General features: G+C 37.5%; 1 protein-coding gene and 1 pseudogene across 4 annotated transcripts; one reads left to right on the top strand and one right to left on the bottom strand.

Annotated features, from left to right (window-relative positions):
* The first annotated feature begins 1862 nt into the window (after positions 1–1862).
* LOC149001575 (E3 ubiquitin-protein ligase makorin-like) lies at positions 1863–15031 on the top strand. 4 transcript variants are annotated; one of them, XR_016170124.1, is made up of 9 exons: positions 1863–2085; positions 2171–2226; positions 3871–3958; positions 4051–4847; positions 6265–6334; positions 10322–10410; positions 10540–10601; positions 11593–14350; positions 14476–15031. XR_016170124.1 is itself a non-coding variant. In XM_089136309.1 (8 exons), the coding sequence occupies exons 2-7, from the start codon at positions 2216–2218 to the stop codon at positions 10574–10576; spliced, it is 1092 nt and encodes a 363-aa protein (XP_088992435.1). In that variant the 5' UTR covers positions 1863–2085; positions 2171–2215; the 3' UTR covers positions 10577–10601; positions 14476–15031. The 4 variants fall into 4 exon arrangements, 3 of the variants coding, with proteins under 3 accessions (XP_088992435.1, XP_088992436.1, XP_088992437.1); XM_089136309.1 differs by lacking the exon at positions 11593–14350; XM_089136310.1 differs by lacking the exon at positions 11593–14350 and having other exon boundaries at positions 10540–10606.
* Positions 15032–15239: 208 nt separating this feature from the next.
* Positions 15240–17054, bottom strand: LOC149001574 (cytochrome P450 89A2 pseudogene; annotated as a pseudogene).
* Between the last annotated feature and the right edge of the window lie 4930 nt (positions 17055–21984).

Genomic DNA, 21984 nt, shown 5'->3' with positions numbered 1-21984 from the left:
ATTAAATGTCCAAGGGCAAATCTGAAAAATCGTTTTTAGGGCGGTTATATATTTGTAATCACCGCATTATTTGAGAGTAAGTGATTGCATTACGTAAGTTTTTCAGAAATGACGGCTCCCATCTCTCTCCCTTTCTCCAAGAAACACAGGAAGGAGAAATTCATTGGAGGTTTACTTCCTTTACTTTAGATCACTATTTTATCATTTCACACGGCATTTGGGTTGTGGAAATAATTCTCTTTACTAGTGATTGTAGAATCACCCTGGTAGAACTTTGGTGGTGAAACGAGAGAACGTGGATCCAAATTTACTTCCGTTGTATATACCTCATATTTAAGAAAGCGAATCCAGGTAAGGATCTTTCTCCTATCAATTATAGATTTGAATAATGTATGGAGTATTACCTACACTTACTTTGACAAACTAAGAATCACTTTGCCAATAATGCCCTGCCCTACGTTTCTATGTATACTGCCAGCTCTCTTGCTTCTACTGCTGGGAATTCGACCAATGGATAATCCAAGAACAACTAAACTCAAGGTTGCATTAAAATTGACAACATTGCAGCCATGGAAATGATAGAGTCTAAAGCATCTTGCTTGTCAAAGACAATGCCCTTGAGTCAGGGTATTAGGAACCAAGTTATTGTCGCATATGAGTAGTACACAATTTGTCCAACCTATCCTCAGATTAAAATAGGGGCATCCTTAGCCATAATTGTGTACTAAAAGTAGAAATTACAACTATATCGTATTCTATATATATTATAACTCGAAAATACCAATATACCCTCTTATCAAAACAAATGAAAGGCCAATATAATCTTTATCTCGATCAAACGACTATTACCTAATCAATCCATAGTTTTTTACCCAAAAGGTTCTTCACAATGTTATTGTAGTTTGATATCATATTTACTTGAAAGACTGGTCTCCCTTTTTCGTTTGGCTGAATATTCAATGACTATAATAAAGATAAAATGGCTATTTCATCTTCTCCTCCATAGAGAATATCTCTAAGTTGAATTAGTACTGTCACTCCAACAATTCCTAAGGCTGCGTTTGTTTGCTCGAATAAAGGTGGGGTGGAAAAATTATTGAAAAAAGTGTAAATTTCTTATTTTTCCCTTAAATCCAAAAGTGATAGATTGTTTAGTTGCTTGGGGTGGGAAAGTGGGAGACTATAAATCAATAAAACTTGTCTGGTGATGTGGTAGCTCAACTTTCCCACCCCAAGCCATTTTAAAACCCACATATTTGGTGAGACTTTGTGAAAAAGTTGGAAAAAATAAAAAATAGGACTCACCAATATCACTTTTTTACAAAATCCTTTAATTTCCTTTCTTTCTCTCTCACCCTACTATACATGGGACCCACATATTTTTTTCCATCCCTTTTTTTCCACCTCACCTTTACAAACAAACATAGCCTAAGTCTTGACCAATAGAGCTCAAAATGCCAATTGTCTCAAGTCACAAAAAATTAAAGACAAGGGATTAAGGGCATTACTAAAAAATTCATAAGACATTAAGGGTAATTTAGAAATTATGAAATTATTTGATCATGACTTAACAAAATTTATTAATAGTGTACCGTTATACAAATTTAAAAGACATTTCGGGATGTTTATGAGAATTTGAGGTATTTGTGTTTTTTATTTATTTATTTTGGGTATCTTAAAATTTTTTTCCTAAAAAAATTATAAATAGAATTGTTTTGGTAATTCTACATCAGAGAGGGATATTAAATCGGTCTGACCGGACCGCCTTCAGTTCGTTTTTATTGATTTCGATTCGATTCAAATTTGACAAAACCAGACGGTTTGGGTTTGACTCCTGACTCTGCAGTCTGCACAACCGAGTCCGCGAGTGCTTGTCCAAAAACACATGACGGGCCCGTACACCGCCAACGGCTGAGGGGAACGCATGGTTGTTGAGAGATCTACGACCCTGATTTTCCTCTTAATCACGAAATTACCATCCACCATGAATGTTCCATGCGTGATTTTAAGAGATAGACTGTCGCGGATAATCTGGTGTTATATAGAGATCCACCAAAAACCCTACAAATTCAGAAGATGCAAGAGGTTTGTGTTCGCTGCTTTGTAAGCCTAAGCTTATCTATGAATTGTGTTCCCTTTTGTTTCACCTAGTATTTCCGTTGTATTTCAGGTTGATTGGGGAACGTTTGAACTCAGGATTTAACTAAACTTTGCCATGTCGAAGGGGTAAGATTTCGATCTTTATTTTTTGTTTTACGCTCCAAGTATGTTTGTTCAGCCGAAACTTTGCTTATTATTGCTATTGATGGAGCTGTTTAAAAGAAACTGGCAGTGCTCTGCTAAATGACGTTGTCTTGTTGTTACCTTCGATTTCTACTCACAGGTGGAGCGATCTTTCTTGTTAATTTTAATGATGCCATTGTCTATTGTAAATTTGAGTTTGTGCACTAGATTAATCGAATCAGATAGATTGATGGGTGTCTGACGAATATTTAGATTGTTTTTGGAGAAAAGAAGAATGGCTGAATGGGCCAAAAAGAAAAAAGAATAAGAGTATCTTTTGGGAAACCCATTTAGTTGGGAAAAAGGCCTTGAGGTGCAGAGAAGAAAAGAACTCTCAATCTGTGTTTTCATTTCTTTCCAGATGATACATTTTCATCTCCATGTAGTCTTCCAAAAATTTGAGGATTTATTTGTGCCTTTTAATTTCCTTACTTCCTCTTCTACTTCTTGTTAAATACTAATATGAGATTCTTTTTCAAAATAATTGGCGGCTTTGGTGGGTGGGAGTTGGATATGGTGGTTTTTTTTTAAAGGTAAAAGATTATTTGTATTAAAAGATAAAATAAAATGTACAGTAGGGATACATATATGAAACCAATTTGCCCACAAGCACTGAGCTGCATTGACCTAGTCAGAGAATCTAAGCCGAGGTCGACGCATTGCATCATTTCTCTCTCTTGAGCAATCTCTACCAGCCAAGATTGAATTGGAGTGGACAATTGATCCCTTGCCGCTGATTTCACCGAAAAATAACCACAGCATTTGTTTCTCTATTGCAATGAGTGATTTCCAGTCCACTGCTTCTAGATATGGATAGAAGCCCATCTGGGCTGCAAAACAAACCATGGCGGCTTCTTCTTGGACAATAATATGCAACAGCCTTAGAATATGTTTCCAGTTCATCGTCAGAATTAGTCCTTTGTGTAATAAACAGATGGTATGGTTCACTTGAAAAATGAACACGTTAACTGCATACTTGTCCTTGAATCATTCCAAAGCCAGGCTTGTAAAATTTGTGCTTCAGTAGCCTTTATTGAAGTAAAGTACTAAAATATTTTCTACTTTCTTTTGATCAGATTTACTAATGTTCCAATCTTCTCTACCACTGATCCTTGCATGGCCTAATTATTTCTGGGGAATTTTTCAGATTCACTACCTATGAAATTTTGTTACAAGCTAAACATGTTTTAAATTTGTTGTAGTTGTGCATCAATTAGTTAAGATCCCAAAAATTATTTAATGCAATTGGTTCCCAAAGAATATAATTAAACTTCCTAAAGTATACCAGCATCACTTCTCGTGTATGACTGCTGAGCTGGATTGGAAAACTAGGAAATTGCTTTAACAATAACGTGGAAATAGGAGGTAATAGGAAGTGATAAAAAAAGCAAAGAAATCTTAAACTTGCTTTTAGTAATAAATTTTCTTATCAATTAGATCTTGGTATTTTCCTTGTGCTTATCTTGTAACAAATTTTCAGTGTATCTGATTTACACTTTCGTAGTTTGAAGTTCGTTTCTTTTCGGTCTACCTCGGTATTTTTGATGACATGTTTACACTATTTCTTTATATATTTGATGCCTTAAGGATTCTTTGCAAGTTCTTTACACATGGAGCATGTTTGAAAGGGGAGAATTGTGAGTTTTCTCATGACTGGAAGGATCAACCAAATAATGTACTCATTTCTTTCTTTTGATGGCAATTTTCTTTTTTCTTTCCTGGTGCGTGGTGTTCATGCTTGCTGATTTTACTGGTTTATCATCACAGATATGCACCTTCTATCAGAGAGGAGTTTGCTCTTATGGTAGTCGATGCAGGTATGATCATGTTAAAGTTTCTCGTCCGCAGAATCCTGTTTCATCGTCATCAACAGATTCTCACCAGAAACAAGCTTCAGATTCTGTTCAAGTGATCCATCCTTCCAGAACTGCTTGGAGCCGAGATACTACGGATGTCCTTAGTGTTCCTCTAGAGCTTTCAGCTTCGAGTAGATCTTTCTTTCCTCCCATCGGATCAGCTCGGAGTTGTGACACTGGATTTGATAATTTATCTGATGATGAGAACTATGGGGACTCCACAATCACTCAACCTGCAGACCAGCCAATGTGTTCCTTTGCTGCTGCGGGTACTTGTCCCCGTGGGGAGAGATGCCCTCATATCCATGGAGACTTGTGTTCCACCTGTGGAAAACACTGCTTGCATCCATATAGGCCTGATGAAAGAGACGAGCATATAAAAACATGTGAAAGAAATAAAAAACACCTTGAGGCATTGAAACGTAGTCAAGAAATAGAGTGCAGTGTGTGTTTAGATCGTGTGCTTTCAAAGCCTACTGCTGCTGAACGGAAGTTTGGGTTGCTATCAGACTGTGATCATCCCTTTTGTGTATCCTGTATCAGAAATTGGCGTAGCAGTTCCTCGGCCTCTGGTGTGGATGTTAATTCGGCACTGAGGGCCTGCCCAATATGTCGCAAGCTGTCATACTTTGTTATTCCAAGTGTGATTTGGTATTCTACAAATGAAGAAAAGGCGGAGATCATTGACAGCTACAAAGCAAAACTCAGGTAACATGAGGTTTATTTCAGTATTATTATTATTATTAATATTATATATATTTTTTTAGAGTAGAATATTTTGTTTGCTTTTTCCTGCACCCTAAAGTGGGATAATTTACAGTTCTATAGACTGCAAACCTCCTCCCCTGCCCTCCACCCCCATGCAGGCCATGTAGTGGCCTGTCTCCAGGAGAGGAGAGGACAGGGAAAAGTCAGAAATTCAACCCAAAATTTTAAGGTTAATTAGTTGACCTACTACTTTACGGTGTTTCTTATGTTGAGAACAATGGATCTTTCGTTGCATTTATTCCCAGGCATGCGGGAGGGATGGGGTAGTTTTGGGTTTGTGTAAAGAAATCATCAAGGGGAGAGATAGGATTTGGGTTGGAGGTTTTATGTAAAGTACAATGGCTTATAGTTGGTGTCTCTTAATTATTCTCTTGAGAGAATGGTCTTCTCGGAAAGATGGAGATGTTGGCTCAGGCCTTCCCCTCTTTCCCCTTGCTCATGCATCTTGTTTGTTTTGTTGTATCCTGTCGGCTTACTTTTTTACTTCATTAAGAGTAAGATTCTGTGTCAGAAGAATCACAGCCACAAAATCTGTTACGCTTTTTGGAACTGCGGAACAGCAGGGTCGTAAAGAACCATTATGAGGTGCAAAAGACCCTGGAAACTTGCTTGTGGACTATGTCCACCAAAACCTGAATATGTTTAGGTTGACGTTAACTTCTTTCAATGTTTATGCAGTTGTGCTGTCTAACAAATCCTGAGCCCCTAGATCAAATGAGTTCGTCATTGGTGTCATTAGGAGCATTGATGTCTGGAGAGATTTTCGGAATATTTTGTTGAGTTGTCATTGTAATCGGACCATTTGTAAATAGTTTATGGAATGCCTCTGTACAAGGTTTAGACATGGCAACTCCAGTGCTTGGGTGTCTAGGCCTCCAAGTTGTTGACTAGTTGGTGCCTAGGAGGTGACTTATTAACAGCCATAGGACATTTGAGTACTAAAGACTATGCTGGAGAAGAAGAAACACATTTAGTTTAACAAACTACTAAATAACTACAGAAAGTGAACCATTGCGATTATGTATTGGCTTCTGAATGCTAAACGATGAAACTCAACCAGGTTATCATCTTGATTGCTGAACCTGATTTTTGCACAGGATGAGCTTTGATAACATTGCTTATTCAGGCTTTAGCAAGTCTTAGACCTAGAGTGGGAGATCTTTTCTATTTGAATGCAAGTCAATTTAAAGGCAATTATGGTCTGATCTTTTCTTGATAATGCAAGAACATGTTCTGATGTATTTTTGCTTTATTCTAAAAGAGAATCTCTATATTTACAATTTGAAACTTTGGCTGTTTGCAGTCATTTCTCAATTTGATTTTAGGGATTAGTGCATTTACACCTTTTCTTTGGCAGTTCTATCGATTGTAGGTACTTCAACTTTGGAAATGGGACATGTCCCTTTGGGACTAGTTGTTTCTACAAGGTATGTTGATTCACTGGTTGAATGTGAAAATGTGAACGCAGTTATTTCTTCTCCTGCATTTTCTGTTTGCAACTTAATATTTTGCTTCTCTGAACGCAATCATGGTGTTGGTTTTCATGAACGAAATCTGATCCTTCTGTGTAGCTTCTCTTTTAATGTTATTAGTTTTCATAATAATTAAATACCTGCTTACTATTTGTTGTGTGTTGTGTTTAATTTGCATGTAACTGAATAATTACTTTGGTTCTTACTATGAATTAGGTCAGTTGACTGATACTTTTTCCTTGTGGGGAATTCAATTAGGCTTTTTGTGTATTAGTGCGATGGGGTATCATAGGGTTAGCTTTCCTATTAGGTGTCTTTTAGGTGGCTGGCAGCTCTCTCATACTGTATGGCATTTCATCTGTTCTTGGCATGGTTAAAATTGCAACTCTTGTATGAAAACAATTTCAGTCTTATTTGGTATTCCACTCAAGAACTTGTCGAGGATAAAATGTTTTCCAGCTCGACCTCCACCAGAAGTAGATTACTACACCTTGTGTTTTTTTCCTCCATGTGGTAGAGTGATCTGGCCATTCTGATTTACTGCCTTTAAATGGTGTGGATTGGCTACATGTCATATTTCAATGAAAATTGGCACATTTCAAATTTCTGACCAATATTTGTTGTATTTCCTGATATGCAAGCATACCCTCCAATGTAACCCAAGGTAAATTTTCATTCCCTTGTGTTGCCACTTGGCATGGTAGATTGGTGGAAATTTGACCTGAGAGCTGAGGATCGTTGGGTCCACTGAGACACAAAATCTTGTCCCCACCTGAACAACGGCAGTAATTGTAGGGAAAGTTATGTATTTTGTAGAGCATTTTGATAGTAGTCTATTTCCATTTTTTAGTTGGTCCAATAGCTCCCGAATATTTCTTACTTTTCGTAAGTAGTGATTTCCTGTGGAAAAGCATGTGTCTCTTGTAAGTTGTGATTGGTATGATCTAGCGGCCAAATGCTAAAGAGAGCTAGCCAAGTCTCTGTTGGACACCTCTTGGACATTCACATCTTTGGTATCAAAGTATATCTTACTAAATTTAGTTTAACTTGCGGGGAATGGTTTCAAATAGATGGCATGTTTGTTGTGTTCCAACACACGTATAAGCCAAATATTGACATGCATTTGCAATAAATACTGCTGTATAGAAACCACTCAAGCTTTGTTTACACATGCCAAAATATATTGATGAGGACATCAGGGAGCATTTTCGAGTTTACTGGCGGCGCCGATGTAGAGATCATCCCACGACAACATCTATGTGGATGGATGATGAGTTCGGAGTTTATCGGATTGCTAGGATCTTATGATTCGATGAGAAACACTGCTCATAGGTAGTTTGTCATGTTATTTTCCTTAGTCTTAGTGGGTTGGGTATTGAAATATTTTAATTTCATGTTTGAGTCTTTATGGGCTGGGCCTAGAGTATATTTTGACCCAATTTTGAATTATTTTGAGTTTAGGTTATATTTACAACTTAAGTTGGGATTATTTTGGGAATTAAACATGTAGGGTTGTGAGGAATCAAATTTTTTATTTAAACCTTGTATGGAATTTGTTTTTGGAATGAATGAAAGAATTTGAAAAAAGAGAGCTCACGTTGCTCTCTCTCTCTCTCTCTCTCACTCTCCTGGCGGAACCAGCACTTTCCCTCTCTCCAGGTAATCTCTCTCTCCTCCTTTCACCCTTGTTTCCCACTAGAAAAATTCCCCTTGCTCTCCTCTACAAAGATCTACTCTTTTTTTTTCTTCTCAAAAAAGACCTAGTTTCTTTCCTGGAAATCTTCTTTTTCCCCAAACCCCACGTTCTGTTTTTCTTGCAGAAAAAAAAAAATCTTTGTTTTTTTTTCTTCCCTCTTTCCCTTATACGGTAGTCTAGTTGTCTTTGTTAGTCTCCCTTCCCTTCTCTTTGTTTCTTTTCTTTCTCTCCCTTTCTCTTATCACCTACTCTCTTTCCTAGGATACGCCTTTACTTCAAAATATTTTTTTTCTCATTTCCTAGGATTAACCACTACTTTAAAATATTCTCTTTCTCTTATTTCTGTTCCTAGATGCTTTCTAACCCCTATTTTGCAGCCAGGATCAGCAGGTAACATTATCTCTCCCAAAATATTTCTCATTTATTCTTTGGCAAACTTCCTAAGACTCCCTTTACATTGTTAATTATTGAATTCCTTGTTAGAAATCTGATATTGATTAGGACAACTCTATTTTTCTTTAAGTTTCCTAATACCCTTGCATTCAATTTAGTGTTATGGTGCCAAGATCCCAATCCCCTTGTTTCCCTATTGATTCTTGTTTAGTTGTGCTTACCAGTAAGACTTATTGTGTTTATTTCTCTACTTTAGCTGTCTTACATGCATGATTAATCAGATTTCAAGTGCTGCAAATTCCTTTCTTTACTATCTGTCAATAATAAGTGTTTAATTCTAAGAGTTTAGTAGCCCACTTTGTAGGTCACCTAGTTTCTAGGGTTTCTCCTACATCACATATAAAGGTCAACTGTACTTAATATTGATGATGATGATGACAACAATGTAGAATATGACTACTGTAACACTAGAAAAGGTGGCTTTTCTATTAATGCAGCTGTGTTTGGATATGTATGATTCGTCAAGCAATGAGAAGAATCACATTGCACTTCTTTTGTTGTTTATCTCACTGAAATATACTTGAGTGATTCTACGAGATTAAAGAGATGTGGGAATTATTGATCTCTCTGTTTGGCTGGGGGTGAGAGGCGGCAGGTGGGTGGCAAAGGGACAGACAGACTTCTAAATTTCTGATTCCTTTTTTTTTTAAGTTGTGATTAGAGTTCTCTTGACTATCTTTTGGTGGCAACATTAGCACATGTTCAACTTATATGGTTTTTCTATGTACATGAAATTTGGTATTAACAAATCTTAAGTTGGTTTTGCTTTGAGACCAAAGTCAAGTTCATATAGGAAATTTTGGTTGGACTGGAAAATGCATCATATTTAAAGCATGTTCTCTTTCTATACAGGAGGTATACTTGAGATAAATTCCTTGCCCTAGTTCCACACCAAGTCATATGCTTAATATGGGTTCAAAATACATTTAGAAATTTTAAATTGCTTGGATGAAGACAAGGTTCAGAGCTCCAGGAAACTTGAAAAGACACTTTTTTTATTAAATAACTGTCTGTTCAACTGTTTTTTTTTGTTAGGTTAGACAGCTTTCTAGGCTTTTGAATTTGTAAATGTATTGGAGGGATGTGAATGGAGAACCAAAATCCACATTTGTATGTGTTGAGTCTGAATCCATCCGCTAACTAATCAGATACAGAGACGGTAATCCCTTCTCTGACCGGTTATTATCGAACCAATTAATTATCCAATTAAGTTAATTGTTGGATACATTTTTTTTTTCTTTTTTAAAAGTTAAGATAATTTGATTATTTTATTTAGATTTTCTATTTAATTAAATAAAAAAGAAAATCAATAGCAAAAATTGTAAGAACATCTAAGGCTAAAAGTGTAAATGAAAGTGTTAATGCTAAACTCTCTAATCTTAATGCTAACCTCATCCAGAAAATAATAAAGATGTCAATGGCTAGTTGAGTATTCATCCAGTCGATTTAATATCCATTTGAGAGAATATGTATTAAAAGAATAATTATCCTTAAAACTATCTGAAACTGCTTGAGTGCCCGAAAACTAGTAGGATATTATCTGAATCCATCCAAGTATAATTGTATGTGGATATGCAATGCCACCATCCAATTTGAATCCTATCTGTTCACATCTCTAGGTGTAAGATTGTGCAAGGCTGAAGCTTTTTATGGTGCATAATGTCCTTTCCCATTGTGAAGTATTAATGTTATGACTATTTCTAACTTTTGCTGAATTTCCTTCTCCTATCAATACCACTGCTGACCCCCCCGCCCCTTATTTTATTTAAGGTATTCTTGTTTTGCTGTTGCAGCATGCTTATCGTGATGGTCGTCTGGAAGAAGTTGTTCTGCGGCATCTTGGATCTGAAGATGGAAACAGTGTAATTGCTAAAGATATAAGGTTTGTGTTGCTTTTTGCTTCCTTTCTCACTTGGTCCATCTGTGATATTGTCCTTTTTTTTTTTTTTTTCCTTTCTTTCTTCTTTTCTTTTCAAACCCTTTATTCTTACTGAGTGTACGGTTATTTCAGGCTTTCTGAGTTCCTTGGAGATTTGCGCTTAAGGTGATAAAAACTAGCTGGGAAAGCTACAGGTATGGTATGTAGTCTGCAATATGCTTTGCCTGTTTTTCTTTCCATCTTGTATATATTACATGTATTATCCAGAACCTGAAGGGAAAATCTGCTCCAATATTATTAAAATTGATACCATAGTCATACGTCATAAAATTATCATGGTACTCTGGGTCTTTGTTCTGGTTGACGTTTTCATGGTGATGCAACTGTATGAGGAGTTTTTTTGGGTCAAAGGTCTCATTTAGCCTTTTAATTTATTGAACAGAATTTTCACTGTGATGTGAAAGGATTCCGTTGCAGTCTTAAATTTTTATTTTATTTTTACTTGTTTCCATATGGGCAGGGTTTGGGTTATTTGAGTTTTCTCTCTTTTTCTTGTATTTTATTTTATTTTAATAGCCTAAATTCATCCGATCTTTTGCCCTTGTTGCACTTCACCCTGGAAAAAGTGAGGTCAATTAATGACTAAGACTGCACTACTTATCCAATTGCTGTAAATAGCCATATTTGACTGCATCTAAGCAATCCTAGGTGTTGAAGAAGGAAAATGTCAAATAGATATAAAAATATGCACCAAGGCACTGACTAGGTGACCAAGGTACCCTTCCAGCGACGGTGCCTGGATACCTGGGCAACATAGGCAGCGCCTTGACAATTATGAGTGAAAATATTCAGAATAATTTCTAAGTGTGATTACTGCATATTCAATTTTCCTGATGAATTTGGTGAACTGAACTTGTGTCTAAGACTCCACCTATTGTAATTGAATGCTATGAGGTAAGATTACGGCACTTGTAGATAAAACAAAAATATACCCTTATACCCATGGTACAATACTCTTGCTCAAGTTGAAGCATAAAATATGATGTGTGCCCAACTTGTCCACGGTAGGAATAGAACACTTTAACCCTTGGTCCCTTAATAAAAACATCAGCTAACTGTGTATCTGACCGAAAAATTGGATTTTCCTTGACAATGTGATCAATTTCAACATGTTTTGTTTGACAGTACTAGACTGGGGAATGTGCAATACAGATTGCTTATTTACCGTCATAGCATTGGCAAATAGGTAGCTTGACTGATACACACACATCCTAAAGCAGGCTTTGAAGCCAAAGTATTTCATTAATGCCATGAGCAACAGCCCAAAATTCAGCTTCTGCACTGGACCAAGCAACTACAGTTTGTTTGTTGTTGTGTCAGATAACAAGGATGCCACCAACAAAGGTGCAGTACTCTAAAGTAGATCTTCTATCATGTCGATAATTAGCATCTGCATCAAGAATGCCTGAATATGTAATTGATCGTGAGAACAGAATGAAACACCATTCCTCAGAGTGGATCTCAGTTATCTTAAAATTCTATATACTGCCTCTAGATGTAGTGTGTGGGCATCATGCATATATTGTCTAACCACATTAACCGCAAAAGCTGTGTCGGGTCTAATGTGGAATAAGTACGAGGAAAATTCCTGTGGAGGAGAACTCCCAAAAGATGAAGTTCCTGAACCAGGGTAAATGGCCTATTGCTCCAATTTCATAGGATGGAGCATAGCAAATTCTCAGCTGTCTTCGGATTGTATCACAAGATAAGCTTACTTCAGAGGTGGGATGAGGTCATGATCCACTGAAGTCTGTAGAGGTCCACAACCCAACATCCTGTCTTTGGTATAACATCAAAGTTATGTTTTCCTTGTGACAGTGGAATTCCTTAGCCAACCCCATCTAGTTGGAAAAAGGCTTATTTTGTTGTTTTTTGTAATGGAAGTCCTTATTGTTGCTAATGGTGATTTTTATTACTAGTACATGTATGCTTGTGTATTGGGAATGGATCACCTGAGGTTATTGTTATGTAACGAACAAGATTCTCAACAGTAAATTGTAATTGACCACTTAGGCTTGAGTCCTTGTTTGAGTCAGGTGTCATGGGTTTTAGGTTATTGCGAGTTCACTTCCTATTCTGTTAGAGAATATCCAAACTGATGTATTGATTGATGATTGTATTCAATATTTTGCTTATGGTAGCATGATTTGTAAATTGTTTACAAAGTACGAATATTGTTGGTTTTACGTCCAATCAATTGATTAGGATATCTATGTATGATGAATTGACAAATTAAGTGGGATAGTAATTTATTCCATATTGGTCTTCCTTGTGAAATCGTAAAGTAAGGTAATTTGTTTATGTGTGTGCTTGAGGCTTAAGTGACATATTCTACTTTATTCTATGGATATACGAAAAAAAGATCAGCCATGCTCCTTTACTTGTGACATTGTGAAGTTGCATCATAAAGAAAAAAGAATTGATTCTCAAAAGACCTAACAAAAATTGATTTGATGAGAAAACCTTGACAAAAATTGGATCAAAGCCCTCTATAAACTCCAAGGATCAATTCTGTAAACACAAACGAAAAATAATTTTTCCAGAAAGTCCTGGTAGAAAAATCTCTGTATCCTGACAGGGTGCTGCAGATTTCTACTCCTGCTTCAGCCATAATCTTTGCTCTGTATATCAAGAAAAACTTAAAGAGAGACCTAGTTCATACTTAATTAGTTTGAATTATAAACTAATCTTGCACCCCTGAAATGAAAAACAGAAGCCACAAAAACTCAATACTGATAAATCGCTCTATACAGATTGGATCTTTTGAGGAAAGTGAAGAAAATAGGCTAGAAGAACTACAGCAGCGTGTAAAGCTCTGATACCATGTGAAGAATAAGAGAAGAGAGCAAGAACAACAAGAGGGGGAGAGAGGCGATAGTTCATGCATAACTTTGCAAGTCACATCCTTTTGTTGGAGTTCCCACTTCATTCAATATACACTGAACTAAAGAGCATAACAGGAAATAACAAACAAAAAACGAAAAACATCATGCATAAACTACCCTCATTAATGTGAATCTCGAAAGTCTAAATTAACAGTTGACATTTTGGACATTGTTGCTGATCAGATATGAGCAACAAAGAATGATCTTACAACATAGAAAAATAAGATGCAAAAACTGCAATTGCAGAATCAGGTCATGCTAAGGTATGGGAACCATGGGTGGAAGAACAAGAGATAAGAAAAAGAAAAAACAAGAGGGGTGATGGATGTGAAAGAAGGGGTTGGTAGCAGTTGTTGGTGATACTGAGAGAGGGAAACACTAAGAAACCATGATAGACAATAAGACTCTTGTACCCATATTACAATGGTTCCAAATGAATAATTATGAACACATCTCAAGCCAGGCCATTGGACATGAAGAGAAATTATGTTTTAAATAAGTCTGGGCTAACCTCTTTAGGGAGTGAGTGCTGATATCTGTTACGCCTAAGATTAAATTGTAAAAGCCTAGGATGCAAGTTTCTTGATTTCATGAACATCTTGACTTTAATTAGCCAATAAACTATGCCATTGGTTAGGGTTCTACTGTATTCCTACATAATCTTTTAATCTTTGGGTGTTGTATATGACGTGGCTAGTAATCAGATGGTTTTTTAACTGGTGCTTGTTTGGTCCTATCCTTTTTTCTTGAGATTTGGCATCTAGTGGATTTTCTATGTTTCCTTGATTCTTGTGCCCAACAATTGCTATCATTTGGTGGATCAAACAGGTTCTGGTATTCTGGTCATGACTGGTTTATGGAGTTTCTGTGGTGAATTTCCACTGATGGAACATTTAAAATTAATCTGTCCCTCCTTTTTCGCGCACACACGAAAGAAAGAGAAAAAGAAAAAGAAAAAGAAAAAAAAGGTTGACAGTCCAACTGCCATGATAAAAAAAGTGAGAATAATTCTGATATTATCTTTACATAATTTGCTAAACTGTGCATGTCTATACTAACCTGAGTTAATCTTTAAAATATAGATCTTGTTACTTGATTCATTGTCTTCTTTTAATTTGTGCAGTGACTCATTCAGAATGTAGTTGCTGCGGAATCCAAAAGGTGGACTTCCTGGGGGTTTATTCAACTGTATTAATGAACAGATTTCACCACAAAACAAAGGTGATCCAGGAAGAAATAGAAGAACAAAATGGATGATAATGTTGAGGCTCAAGGTTTTTTTTGAGAAGTTACTTTAGTGCACCTTCAAATGGTTCCCCAATGGTAGTATCTTTGAAATGGTTCACATTTCATCAATAATGAGTTATGAATCTTGTGAATGTACATGGCAATCACCAGAATGTATATAAATTGATTGAAATTTTCCGTTGAGTTGATTAATTATGATAATATCAGATAGGAAAACCTTCGGAAGCTTATATGTACATTAATTATACAAGAGGAACAAATACTGCTCTATGGCATTAGTCATGACTCATGAACACATGAAGTAGTGTTTTGAAGAGCTAAAGCAACAAATGTAGTTTTATTTGATTATATATTTTAAATTCCTTGATTAATAGAAAATGTCCTTGCTAGTGAGAGTTGAATACTGGCAGGTTTGTGTTTTGCTGAAGAAAGAGGGTTTTTCCCCCCTCAGGGTAGTGGCTACAAGGATTTAAAACTGGGTATGGTAGAACTAGTTGGATAACTAGCAGATTCAGATCCCTATCTGGATCCATTGACTTGATTTAAACTGGGTATGTTTTTTCGTTGTATTCTTTCACATGTGAAGAAAAAGATTCAAACCAGTTTCAAAATATTTTGATATTCTATTTTGACTTTGATTTGAACAACATAAGAGAGAATAAAACACAAGAAGAATCAAAGGGAAGATACAAACAAACTCCCAGTTCTCCTGCAGCATGATATTTTTTTTTCGGTGGGGGGGGGGGGGGGTAGGACATAAACCTTGGTTCTAAAATACAAACTATGCTCATAAACCAGAAAACAAGGTCAAACCATTAGTGATTTGATGGAAATCCCTTGTGCTCCCTTGGAGAGATGTGGGCTTGCAATGGATCCTTCATGACAACAGTGAACTCTAGCTTCTCTGTCAGGTCAACATCATCTCCATCTACAGCAGTCCATTTGTATTCTCTGATAAAATTTGCCACAAAAAACTCCAGATGCAGCACTGCTAACCCAAGTCCTGGGCAAATCCTCCTCCCCACACCAAATGGCATCATTTTAATCACTTTAGTACCAGTTATATCAAAATCTTTCCCTTCATCACCCAGAAACCTCTCTGGTTTAAATTCCATTGGATCTTTCCAAACCTTTGGATCTCTCCCCATCTCTGCAACTGTGAAATTCACTGCAGCATTCTTTGGTATAACATGGCCATTCAACACAATATCTTCAGTGACAGCATGTGGCACTACGAAGTGGCCTGGTGGGTGTCGCCTGAGCCCTTCCAAAACCACAGCCTTCAAGTATGGCATCTTTGCCAAATCCTCTTCTTTGATCTCTTCTTCACCTGTGCCCACAATTCCTTTGATTTCTGAATACAAGTTTTCTTGAATTCCTGGGTTCTTCACCAGGTTAGCCATTATCCATTGAAGTGCAGTAGAAGTTGTGTCTGTACCAGCAATTAAGAACTCTGAGCAAAGAGTCACCATTTCTTGTTCCGTGAGCTTTCTACCCCCTTCAGCATCTGGGATTTGGAGATTGAGCAGTGTATCGACGTAGGAGACGAAGAAGTCATCTGGATTCTCTTGTCTCTTCTCCATCCGTTCTCTTCTGGCTCTTATCAGAGGAATTATAACAGAGTCCTCCCTATGACGCATATCAAGGAATTTCTGCCAGCGTTTTCTAAAAAGTATCTTCCCCAAAGTAGGGAAGAAAGTAAATACATTCAATAAACGGATATTGACAAACAAGGTTCTCTCTGCGTCTTCGATCTCTCTGACGACCTTCTCATCAAATTTCTCACCGAAGCACATGAAAACCAGTAAACAGAACATGCCAAACTGAAAGGTATCGATTACACGTAAAGGCTCACCTGATTCACTATGTAATCTGAGCTTCTCCTTGAGAATTTCCAAGACCCATTTGCGGGCATGAGAAAAGGATCTAATTTTAGAAGGATGGAGGAGCTCAGAGGTGAGATTCCTACGAAGAACTCGCCAAAGGGGACCATAAGAGGCAGAGTTGATGTTGTGCTGGTTAGAAGTAATGATGCGGTTAGAAGGGCTTGGTGGTGGACGATCTGCAAAGGCAACCCCATTCACTACAAGAGCTTGATGAGCAAGAGAGTGGTCTGTGATGAAGATGGCTGGGCGAGAACCAATATGGAGGGTTATGATAGAGCCATACTTGTGGCGGAGGCTTTGGAGGATTGGTTCAAGGTCAGAGAAAGATTTGTAAAGCCAGAGTAAGTTACCGATTATAGGCACTTTAGGTGGCCCAGGTGGGAGAGAGAGGTTCTTTTTCTTGGGTTTGTCATGGGCGGAAGGAAAGAGTAAGGTCTTGAGTGCTGCACAGAGACACAGAGAGAAGAGGATGCTGAACCAGAAGAGCTCCATTAGAGAATGTTCTTGACAAGTGCAAGTGGATAGGACTAATGGCTTTAAAATCTATAACGTGCGGGGAGAAATTGTAGGGGATGTTAGATCCGTGGAGATCTTGCAATGATATTCTACCCAAAAAAAAATGAAAAAGAAAAAAAAAGTGAATTTGCAATGATAGAAGGGGACAAATGAGAGAGCGACGCTTTAGATTTTTTGAGGAGAAAGGATTTGGATCTCTAGTGCAGTGTTGATGGGTTTCTCTTTTCTATTACCATTGCTTTTGGGTTCTTCACAAATTGACACGTCTGCTGGTTATCCAAGATTTTTTTAACCCCAAAAGGGAAGGTAGTTGTAATCCTACACTCATGTGAGTTGGTCTTAATGTGCTAAGGAGTTGTCTATAAGCATATGATTTAAAGAAAATTCTGTAAGAGTGTTATACGATCACTTAAACATATGCTGCAAACTATTGGGTTGCTAATTAATATTAATTATATAGATAGTTTCAGTGTAGTAGAAATAAAGATGGTATAGTTTTATTTGATAAGCTATGAGAAAATCATTTGAGGTGTTACAGCTATGTTCAATTGAAACTTGTGAATATCCTTGTTCGGATCCAGATTAAAGATATTAGAAGAGTTAGAGGCAAATTTAAGATAACCTTAACGGAACGGTAAAAAAGGTTTTGCATAGTTTAGACCTTATATCTAGTATAGCCACAAACAAAACTGATTTGAAGCCAAAAATCCATGCAAGTAATACCACTTAGTTGGGACAAGCCTTGTTATTGTTGTTGCATTAGTATACGGCTCAAGTCGTGCAAGAATGATTAGTGTTGAAGTTGTAAGGATTAGAAACAAAAAGCTGAGGCCTAGTAGAGAGAGCGATGAAAGAAAAATGAGACTATTAGAGAGATTTAGAAAGAAGTAAGAGATGGGTCTTGTGTAGCATAACCGTTTTGCAAAGGTGAGATCCATGGAAGATATGAGACTATTAGAGAGGTTTATAAAGAAGTAAGAGATGGGTCCTGTGCAGCAAAACTGTTTGCAAATGTGAGACCCCCTCGAATATATGGATGTTGCTTCACCATGAAGCTTCAGCCTAGGCCAAGCAAAGCTGCAAGTACTTGGATTGCTGCTATCCGGCTCAAGTAGGTCTAGATTCAAAACAAAATATTGGAGATTGTTCTATGAATGACAAAGAGGCCCATAATGAGGCTAAGCCTTTGTTTGTCTACTTGGGACCCACATCACTATTTATTGAGAGAGAAGTATGGAGACGAGAAAGCAAAGAAGAAAATATTGAGAAATGCATGAAGAAGATGAATTTAGGTCCTCCTTACCCGGTTTGTCTATACTCTTATATATTTACACTCATATGAGTGTGGGCCCCCCCCCCCCCCCCCCCCCCCCCCCCCCCCCCCCCCCCCCCCCCCCCCCCCCCCCCCCCCCCCCCCCCCCCCCCCCCCACCTGCTTGTGTCAGAACAGAACAATATAAGTTTCACACTCATATAAATGTGTAAAAGATCCAAATTCAAAAAAGATAGGGGAATACTCTTTTTCTCATTTTTTCATTTGATAAAAACTCATTCCATAATGGGATAATTTCGTCGGAAAATTTTGTAAACTCTTTTTTATCATTTCAAGCTTCCATTTGATGGAAGAAAAAAAGAAAAAAAAATTAGAATCACAAGCAAGATGTGATTTTTTTATTATTAATTTAACTTAAGTATACAACTGAAAATTACCCATTCAATTTTTTCACTCGATAGCTATACAAGAAAATATGAAGTGCTTTAAAAAAGAAAAAAAGCATCTAAAGATATAATGGTAAGTTTCTTGATTAATTTATGGAGTAACTCATAAAAAGTATCTCATTTTACTACCAAAAAATAAAAAGTGTTTTTTTTTAGTTGTAAAGGAAATTTCTTTCCATTCAATAATGAAAAATCTCAATCACTTCCTTGCGTCTAATGTGTGGAAATAGAAGAGAATGACAAAATAAGCGTAAGAGAGAGAATGAGCGTAGGAGAGGAAGTCTTAGGGTTAGGTTTTGGGAAGACGATGACCACCCAGAGACAACTCTCCCCTACGATTTCTTTGTTATTTTCATGCTAATTCTCTCTCTTAACACTGAAGATTCATTGCTAGAATCTCTCAACTCGTTCAGGTGGCAACAATACTGTTTACATGAGCAAAGCTTCAGTGCATGGAAGAAAGGTGTCGTTGAACATCGGATCAGAGACTTAACTGATGTGATAGAGAAATCACATTTCCTGAACTCTCAAGTAAGGTTCTCCCGACTTTTCTGGTTGCATGTAGATAAGAGAAACACTGGGTGGCGAGATGATGAAGCAATTACAGTAAAGAAATTTCAGACTTGTCAATTGCATGTTATATATATGGCTGGCAAACCAAATTCAGGTACGTCTTTTCACTTGTGACGAGTATGTTGAGTTAGAGCTTTGTAAAAGCGATATTGCAATACATTAGTGGAACCTATGTGAGCGAGGCAACAAGGTTAGACTGAGAAGTGATGGGTTGTCAACTGTTCGGAGCATGGTCACCCTTTACTAAGGTCTTCACTTGGAAGACATCTACGAGCAGGGAAATACGTCGGAGCTCTCTCTAGATTCGGTGTGTATGGCCAGTATGGATGGTGCATGTTCATGCAAGTGCTAGGTGTTGGTCACAACATGGAGTTATTGTTCTACCTCTCTCTATATATTCAAACCGGGTACATACTAAGTGTTTACAAACAAATGTGGGTGCTGGGGTACGTGAGTTCTGTTCATCAGATCTCTACTGTAAACGACAGTTTCTCGCAAGGTTTTGTGATCCTTATGAAGTCATGTACTCCTCACGCTGCTTCTTCTTCTTCCTCTACCCCTCTCTCCTCTGATAAACTGGCACCAGACTTTGCTAAACTTGAGTTACCTGTTCGTCCTATGGAGAAGATTTCCCTCTCAAGTGGTAAACTAGAAGACATCAAAGAGAATATCAAATTCACTCTTCCTGGGATGGGTAGTCGACGGTATAGTGGTGACTATGTTCGATTTAAATCACTTCCTCTCTAAAGCTCTCAACTCGAATCAATTTGGGATCGATGACATGCACTTGGTGGAAGGAGCAGCAGATCGATTCACTTTGAAATGCAGAAACGAAAAGACCATGAATCTTATCCTTTTTGCACAACCTTGGAATTACAAAGGCCATCTCATTGTCTTTTAGCCTTGGGATCACATTATCCCTGCAACTATCTTGCATTTCCGTTATGCTATCATGTGGGTTCAAATTTTTAAACTGCATTGGAGATTTCATGATCACGACGTGCTTAATATGATTTTTAGCAAGGTGGGATATGTTTTGGAAATTGAATGTCCTAGGGGAGATGGCATGCCCCCTTTTATATTGGCTTCTCATGTCTTGATCCCTATTAATCAAGATTTGGTATCATTGGTGCTGTTCGAAGTAGCTGCAAATGAAATCATCCAGGTGAAGTTTGCTTATGAATTGAGGCCTTCCCTCATATGTAACTTTTGTATTCGAATGGGTCAGAAAAGCACAGACTGTAGATACTGCAAATTCACACCTCAATCTAGCACAGGTGAAACTCCTTCGGTTCCTCAAGCAAACATACCACTAGCTGTCATACTGCCGAAGAGAAATGGACATGTAAAGCTCATTATAGACATGTATGATGAAGTGTTTATACGAAGTTTTCAGAATGAGCTATCCCTCTATGATGGACTAGTTCCGAGGATAAGAGAAGAAGTGATCCAGAGAAGCTTTCTCAAGTTAGCCTTCATATATGAGGTGTGCATACCAACACATAGGGAAGACAAACATTCTCTTGCTGTAGCTATCAGTCAACCCACAAGGATTTCTACAACTGCTATCTCTTCCGGTGTTTAGAGATGTGGATATGCATTTCGTGATTCATCATCTGAATCCACCACATACTCTGTTAGAATACTCTCATGAAGCATCTCTAACAGTGTATACTCCCTCTCCAGTACCTCCCTCTACCCTAGTGGAATTGGGCCCTAACATTCGGTATGTTAATGTTGAGCTAGACATCCAAGCTTTATGGGCAGAAAATATCCCTTCCTCCTCTTCAAAAAAGGGAAAAAGAAAATTAGTTGTCAATGAAGACATTAAATTGCTCCCTTGCAAGCTATGACTATGAATTGAGTAAGAAAATGTGAGTTGATTAGTATGGGTTCAATCTATATTGCATTGAGGCAGTGATAGCTAGCCTTGAAGGGCCATCTGGCCATCGGAGGGGAAATGAAAGCTCTATCTCTCAATTGTAGAGGACTGGGTCGATCCTCTATACAAAAAGAACTTAGTGTCTTAATTTGTAAGCATAGACCCAACTTTGTTTTTCTTTCTGAAGTTAAGTTAGTCACTGTTGATGTTGGTAAGTAATGTAAGAAGTGGAGCTTCTCTAAGTATGTGTTGGTTCAGCCGGAGGCTAGAAAGGGGGGACTTGTTTTTTGTTGGAGTGATTATATGAAAGTAGATGTTGTGTGGTTTTCGTCGTGGTGTGTTCATCTTCTTGATGGTGATTCTACTAATCTATGGTATTTCTCTTGAGTGTATATAAGTTGTGTTCTATCTACTCAAAAGTATCAGTGGAAAACCCAAAAAAATTTCGTATCTTTTATTGATAAACCTTGGGTAATTGGTGGAGATTGGAATTCGTATCAACGGACTGGCAAGGAGGTAGGCCCATCCCAAATTCCCTTCTACAACCGATGCATCATTTTAAAAATGTATTCAAAATGGTTTGCCTCCCGGAAGTTGGGCATAAATTCACTTGGACAAACAAACAAAGGGCTTCAAGCCATATTGAAGGCCTATTGGACAGATTCCTATGCAATATGGAATGGCTCACAAAATTTTAGAGGCAAGAGTCAACCACTTTGTTGTAGCTCATTCTAATCACAAAGCATTGCTTTTAAACATGGAGTATACAGAGGGTAAGCTTCTTAGACCCTTCAGATTTAAAATTTTTT

The sequence above is a fragment of the Hakea prostrata genome, chromosome 10 (assembly GCF_041222555.1).
Source record: "Hakea prostrata isolate BN-2017 chromosome 10, UWA_Hpros_2, whole genome shotgun sequence".
Classification (NCBI taxonomy): Eukaryota; Viridiplantae; Streptophyta; class Magnoliopsida; order Proteales; family Proteaceae; genus Hakea; species Hakea prostrata.
This window is presented reverse-complemented; position numbering and strand designations above follow the sequence as displayed.